The sequence below is a fragment of the Gouania willdenowi genome, chromosome 8 (assembly GCF_900634775.1).
Source record: "Gouania willdenowi chromosome 8, fGouWil2.1, whole genome shotgun sequence".
In the NCBI taxonomy this organism is placed as follows: Eukaryota; Metazoa; Chordata; class Actinopteri; order Blenniiformes; family Gobiesocidae; genus Gouania; species Gouania willdenowi.
Window position 1 is genome coordinate 22,762,066 of NC_041051.1, and position 7,104 is coordinate 22,769,169.

At 41.4% G+C, this 7,104-nt stretch overlaps 1 protein-coding gene across 2 annotated transcripts; it reads right to left on the minus strand.

Annotated features, from left to right (window-relative positions):
- Positions 1–1,607: 1,607 nt before the first annotated feature.
- Positions 1,608–6,075, minus strand: rcn3 (reticulocalbin 3, EF-hand calcium binding domain). 2 transcript variants are annotated; one of them, XM_028455048.1, is made up of 8 exons: positions 5,964–6,075; positions 4,940–5,165; positions 4,662–4,855; positions 3,903–4,075; positions 3,596–3,656; positions 3,439–3,530; positions 2,288–2,395; positions 1,608–2,074 (listed from the first exon to the last, which is right to left on the minus strand). In XM_028455048.1, the coding sequence occupies exons 2-8, from the start codon at positions 5,152–5,154 to the stop codon at positions 1,967–1,969; spliced, it is 951 nt and encodes a 316-aa protein (XP_028310849.1). In that variant the 5' UTR covers positions 5,155–5,165; positions 5,964–6,075; the 3' UTR covers positions 1,608–1,966. The 2 variants fall into 2 exon arrangements, with proteins under 2 accessions (XP_028310849.1, XP_028310850.1); XM_028455049.1 differs by lacking the exon at positions 5,964–6,075 and adding an exon at positions 5,625–5,692.
- Between the last annotated feature and the right edge of the window lie 1,029 nt (positions 6,076–7,104).

The following is a 7,104-nucleotide window of genomic DNA, read 5'->3' on the forward strand; positions in this document are numbered from 1 at the left end:
GAAAGACAATTAAATTTGCATTAGGAATTAAGTGTTTACACAGTTAGTTTAAAGAGGATTTAACTTTATTCTGAATTAAAGCTCCCATGTAAATGTGGCCAATAACACAAAAACAGAAGGAGCTGCTGATGTTCTCTGTGTGTGTTAAACTGGGAGTGATGTGACACTGTAGAAAGATAAGGTAATAAATGCTCTAGTGCAGTCCCGTAATCCTTCAGACGTTAACCTGAAGCCATGTACCCAATACTCCTGAACACTTAAAACATCATAATGTAATGTCTTATACAATACAGCCCAACAGTGAAATTGTCCCTGAATTTTACCTATCCTGCTGAGGAATAATATATCAAAATAAAAAAAAAAGAATAATAATCAATAAAACACCTTATTCAGAAATATCACTTGATTGTTTTAATTAATTAGCCTACTGGCATTTTTGGAAAAAGAAACCTCCCAAATGTTTGTTGATTGAACAGGTACTATTAACACAACATATCCATCATCCTGAAACAATGAATAAAATACAACAACAATGAGCAGGGAGGGAATGCAGTCTTAAATTGTTCTCTACACAAAGACTTTTTCTGTTTTGAATGAAGATCAACTTTCACACAAGTACGTGGTAGCAAAGCGCATCAAAGTCTTGACAGCACGTTTGGCTACACAAAGCATTGTAGCTCTCGTCATTTGTGCTTTTTTGATAAGATTGTTTCTCTAGACGGTAGTCTTACAGAGGCCAAAGTGTAATTTGAGGCAATGCATGTAGGCTCCTGACTGCTGCTCCATTTATAATCCAGTTTCCACACAGTTTTAAATTTTTATTCACATACCCTCTGTGACAATTTGCATACCCTACTTTGAGAACCTAGGCTCTAGTGAGTGAAAGGACTGGATAATTGGTGTCAAATGACACTCTAGCTGTTGGTTTGTGCGTTTCAGGTTCATAGTGGTTATTTCTGATGTGTGTGAGACTTCCCACACCGTTGACAGTTACTAACTTCAGTCTGTCCTGTGACGTTCATATCTGATGTAATGGTTGGAGGTGTTGGGTCCCTGTCACAGCTCATCGTGCTCCTCCGCCCTCATCCCTCCATAGTCGGTGATGGTGCTGGTTCTGATCAGGTCCAGGTTCTCAATGAGCTCAGAGAGCGTCAGGCGGCCGTCCTGAGGAGCAGAAGATGAGAGTCCGTCACTAACAGTCTGATGCACATCATCCGAGAGTTTCAACAGAAGAACCCAGCAGCGGCATCAGCGACTAGTTAGGATAAGTTGGTACAGAGAAACAAATGGCTCTCGGTCAGGAACCACAGATGTCTTTGTAATATATGATAGTGTTTGATAAGATACATTAAGTACTCCAGTGTGTGTGCGCTCTGATCAAATCTAAAGTGTGGATCACATCATTATGACTTATTTAAAATTCTAAGGCCTTAAGTTTGAATGTTTTGTGGGTTCTGTAGCAAAGGTTCAGTATGAACCAGTGAAGGATCAATAGTACTGATTCATTCACAGCTACAGTGGTGAATACTTCTTTTTGTGATGTGAACACATGCATAGTCCTCAACCGCTGCTCCATCCGTCATTTCACAATCAAAATCACACGTGTGGAAAGAAAAAACCTTTATTTATTTATCCTTAAAAAAAAAAAAGTTACAAAGACCCATGTCACAGTATTTAGACTTGGACATGCTGAGGTAAGTGTGGAAATCATGTTTTAGATACACACACTCTACAGGCTGTGTTTGTGTATGTCATAGGTATACTACGAAATGTACATTAAAAAAATACAACAACAGAAATGTGTATTCAAGGGGAAATATCTGAACCTCTGTCTGTGTGTAACAAACTCACACACACAGTATGTTTACAGTGCTGGCGCATATTGTGTGCAGTGTGTGTGTGTGTGTGTGTGTGTCCCTTGTTAAAACAGTAACAGCTTCTCCATGCAGTGAAATGTAATGACGGGTCAGAGTTCGTCATGTCTTCTGGTTAAATCTTCTCCATAGTTGGTGGCCTGACTCCCCACAAACATGTTCCAGTTGGCCAAGATCTCCTTCTTTGTGATCTTCTCATCCTGGAGATTGATCAGTGACATCATTGGTTTGTGATTGAGAGAAACAAGAGGAAGGAGAAGTGAAGAGAGAACAGAAGGCAGAGTGGTTAATAATTAAGCCACAATTGCAGTGTCCCTGTGTTAGTGTGTGTGTATCAGCGGAGGAGGTTCACAGTCCTGATGAGGATCTGTTCTCCTCCGCTGGGTTGGAGCCCACGGAGGAGGTAGGTTTACCTTGTTGGTGTCCGTCTCGTGTATCAGATGTTTGGCTTCGTTGTCAGCGTGGTCCACCTCTCCAGGTAGAACCCAGTGAGCCACTTCACCAGCGTCCAGGAACCCATCCTGCAGAGGACAAATGATCACTGTGAACATTAGAGGAAGAAACCATGGCAACACTTTGAAGTGTTATACATAAAGGTGACAACATTTATATGAAGAAAATTTTAGTGAAAAAGCAGGAAAGGTTTTGAAAAAAAATATATGAATAAATCGATACTTAGTGCGAGCATATCGATAATCGATCGTGCGGTAAAATATCGTGATATATCGCCGTATCAAGATATCGTCACACTCCTAATGAATAAGGTTTCACGAAGGCTGTCATTAGAGTAACTAAACGCCTGCTTTCTCCTGACTTGCCATTAGGAAGAAAATTTAAAAAACGCCTTGATTATGGGCGGGGCTTCTGGAGCAGTAAAGACAAGCCCAGTCTAGACTATAAAATCTCTAATGAACAATCTATGCTATGCTAACTTGCTACTCATTACTCAATATACCTCTCTATTCACTCTTCTCTCAGTCCAACCTACTCACCACAGATTGTAGAGCCCACAGGTAATAGTTATCAAAGGGGCGGGACTAACAGTGCATGTTTGTGACGCAAGTTGGTCCCAAAACATCACATGATCTTGTTCTCAGCCAATAGCAAAATTCACATGTAATAGCCAAATTGAAATACAGTAAATTCAACAGCACTACTTCATATCTATTTGTATTCAGCCAAAAAAAGTAGTTTTGGGGTTTAGTTACTCTTTAAGTGTTGTTCGTTATCCTAACGATGCCAAACCCCTAACCCTTCGTTACTTCAACCCCACACTAGATCCCGCCACCTAACCCAAAAAATGCCAACATAGCTCCAAAGGTGTCATAATTTAGCAAAATACACTTAATGACAGCCTTCATGACACCTTATTCATGCTAATGACAGCGTAATGTCAGCCTTTTGTATAAAACTTCAAGTAAAGTGTTAACAAACCACTCCTGATATGTAAGGTCCATCGTGCTAACGAGCTAACATGCTAACACAAGCTTGTGAACAGAGACTGAGATGGTTCTGCTCTCAGACTAAACTGATGTTTCGGGGACAGACTGTACAGAGAAGGTACCTTGTTGGTGTCCCTGAACTCAGAGAAGTGTTTCTTCTCTGATTGGACCCAGTCTGGCTCACTCTCACCATCCTCAGGTGTGAACATGTCACCTGTGAGCAAACACAGCACATGAAGGACAAAGCCCCTCCCACAGAGAGTTAGACTGCAGACGTACCAATGTATTCATTCAGATTGACTTTTCCATCTCCGTCCTTGTCGATGTCCTCCATCGTTTCCTAAAAAGAGAAAGATTGAAATGACAACCACGGACCATGTTTGAGCTCTTTTACACTACATGTGACGTAGTTTTAAAGGCCACGCCCCCGCCGTACAGAGCACAAGCTACACTGCAGTTAACACTTAGCCTAGCCCAGATGTGCTGCAAACACAACGTCGCCATGGTCAGTGTTTACTGGAATTACGCCAGTTCATCTTCCCGTCAGTTCACTGGTACATCAAAGGGACCCTGAGGTGCTCCGTACCTGAACCACCACGTCTCTCATGTAATCAAACTCCTCAGGATGGAGGAAGGCCGTGAACTCGTTGCGTGTAGCGATCCTGTCTCCATCTCGATCAGCCGTCTTAAAACGCCGCTCGTCTCTGGCCAGCATGGTTTTATAGGCAGCTTTATTATCCACGTCATCAAAGTCCTCACCTGGAAGTAAGAGCTCAGGGTCACACGCACGCATACACACACCAAGTTATACTGGGTTAGACTGAGTTAGACTGGTTCTACTGGGTTAGACTGAATCAGACTGGGCTATACTGAGTTATACTAAGTTACACTGGGTTAGACTGGTCAGACTGAGTTAGACTGGTTCTACTGGATCAGACTGGGTTATACTGAGTTATACTAAGTTACACTGGGTTAGACTGGTCAGACTGAGTTAGACTGGTTCTACTGGATCAGACTGGGTTATACTGAGTTATACTCGGTTACACTGGGTTATACTGGTCAGACTGAGGTAGACTGGATCTGACTGGTTATACTGGGTAAGACTGAGTTAGACTGGGTTGGACTGAGTTAGACTGGATTAGACTAAGTAAGACTGAGTTAGACTGGTTTAGACTAACTTATACTAAGTCACACAGGATTAGACTGAGTTAGACTGAGATAGACAGGGTTAGACTGGTTTTACTGAGTTAGACTGGCTTAGGGTTACTAAGTTCAGGAGGTGGACTCAGTGGTCCTGAGTGGATGAGGCTGAGCAAAAGCAGGTGTTGGTAACAGACTAGTTTACCCAGGTAGAATCCATAGGTGGTGTTCTTGTACTCCTCCCAGCTGATCTTATCATCTCCGTTCTTGTCGTAGTCCTTCCAGTGTTTGTTGACGTTCTCCTCGATGTATCTCCTCTGCCGGTGCTTGATCCAATAGTGCAGCTCAGAGTGACTGACGAAGCCATCCTTGTCCAAGTCAATGCGGTCCACGATTTTCCTGCACAGCCAATCAGAGTCAGTGTTAGAGCTGCAGACGATCACATGACCTGAACTACTCAGACCCGTTCAACACGTAACCTACGCTAATCGTTCTTTGCTCTCCTCTGGGCTCAGCTGATCAAAGGTCTTTGCCTCTTCCTTTCCCAAGAAGGCCTCGTGGTCATACTGGTAACCATCACCATCATTGTGGGCGTGGTCACTCAGGTCAGGCGACTGATGGACGCGCTTCTCCTGAGCAGGGACGGCGAAGGCCACGGTGAGCACGACACAAAGATGTGCGAATAGGTTGAGGAGCATGGTGACAATGTCTGAGAAAAGATGAGAACATTTCACATTAATTCACGTTTTCATTTCACATGAACAATGTAACAACATACATCAATGTAAAGGATGTTCAGTCCTTTGTTTAGTAGAACATTTGATTTCAGTTGATGATTTATTTTATATACTTTATAAAAACTTTTATCAGAGTAAAAAAGGTGAGAAGGTACTTTAACTTTAACTCACACAACTATCAGTACTTGGACTGCAGTAAAGGATGTTCTGTGTTCAGTCTAAATGTTACAGACCAGTTAATACTCCACCATTAGTTAATGTGCCAATATAATGGTATGGGCCAAAGTTTTTGTTTTCAGAGTTGGGCTGAGCTCCTTCTCTCCACTTAAGGTGAACCTTAAAGCTTTTGGACGATGTGACGCTCCCATCTTAATGGGAACACGCCCTTTGTTCTTGCACCATCACTGAGTCCCAGTAAGCTTATTCAGTACCTTTGGGATGAAGTAGAAGCAGACCTTCTCATCCATCATCAGTGCCTGACCTCATCAATGCTCTACAGAAAGAATGAGGAACATCTGACAGAGGATAAACCCACTCCATATTAAAAGTGATGGATGTGAACACGTCCACAGATCACTTTAGTCCATAAAGTCTTTACATCCTTCCACATGCAGAGGTAATAACAGCAGATCTATGTGGCCCACATTCTGAGGAGAACCTCCTCTAACTTTACACAGCATCAAAGACAAATTAACACAAACATCTGCAAACACTGTCGTTTAATGATAGTGCTCCTCATTTAGGACTACTGTACAAAGACTAGCACTCACCTGGGTGTGGACAGCTTCTAATGTCAGCTTCCTGAGCCAGTGAACGCTTTAAATCTCAGTCATCGTTGGCACTCTGCACATTTAAATAGCAATAGCAGGAGGGCGGGCACAGCTGCGCTAGCGAGCCAATCACGGAGCCCTAAGAACTCCATCTGACCAATGAAAAGTGTCACACTGTACTACGGTTCTTCATAGCAAGCTCTGATTGGTTCGTTACCGCCACGTTGTCACGCAAATTTCAACCTCTTGCGAGAGACTTCGTCATATTTCGGCTAACTTCGGATAACTAACGTCGACGTGTTGCGGAGAACTTTGGCTAACTTTGGCCGTGTCGTGTAGAAATCTCACTTCCTGTTTGATTTAATCTCCGAGGACAGTCTGGACTCCAACAGAGGAACAAATGCATTGTAACAATAAAGAAGTGCTTCTGTTTTCCTCAGATAAATAAATAAATAAAAATGTATTATTCATCATCACTGCAGTAACCAAGAACCACCGATGGGTGTCATTATACACTCATATTGGGTTATACTGAAAATTATCATAGGAATCATTTTAACTTTTCATAATAGTTTCTTTATATTCAATAAACACTCGCCTACATCCTAGCTTTGGATAAAAAATGTGTGATGAATGAAATTGTGACATTTGACATATCTTTATATAATTTAAATATAATGTAATTGTGCAGTCAAACTCATTAGAAATTATTTTTAAATAGAATACAACAGATATTTAATATTTGGTTGGGATTCAGGATATTTGGCTGGCTGTATTGTTTGGTCTGTGTGAACAAAGCTTTTTATTTTCTAAAGTGTCTCCGTGTCCTGAAAGTAGAACACAACAAAAAAATTATGGTCAATGAGTCACAGAATGTGTGAATGATGATTTATTTCACTCTAAACTTTATTCGTCCTGTTATTTCAGGTAAAAATTCATCCCCATTTCTTGAGACTATTAAAATAAATATTCCTCTTATTTATTGATGCGATTCTAAAATTATATCAAAAGTTTGTGTCAGCTGCTCCAGGAGCAGAGGGTTGACCTCAGAGTTGTCAGCACTAATATTTCACAGATTGAAGATAAAAATTTTTTAAATTAGGACAGATGACAAGCAAATGCTTGTGTTTTTATTACATAT

What these genes read in the sequence shown, in the direction of transcription:
- rcn3 (XM_028455048.1), bottom strand. Translation starts at nt 5,154, where the DNA reads ATGCTCCTCAACCTATTCGCACATCTTTGTGTCGTGCTCACCGTGGCC. An exon ending in GAGAGCAAAGAACGATTAGC is followed by an intron (nt 4,856 to 4,939) that starts GTAGGTTACGTG and finishes TTGGCTGTGCAG; the next exon opens with GAAAATCGTGGACCGCATTG. An exon ending in AGTTCAGGGACACCAACAAG is followed by an intron (nt 2,396 to 3,438) that starts GTACCTTCTCTG and finishes TGTCCTCTGCAG; the next exon opens with GATGGGTTCCTGGACGCTGG.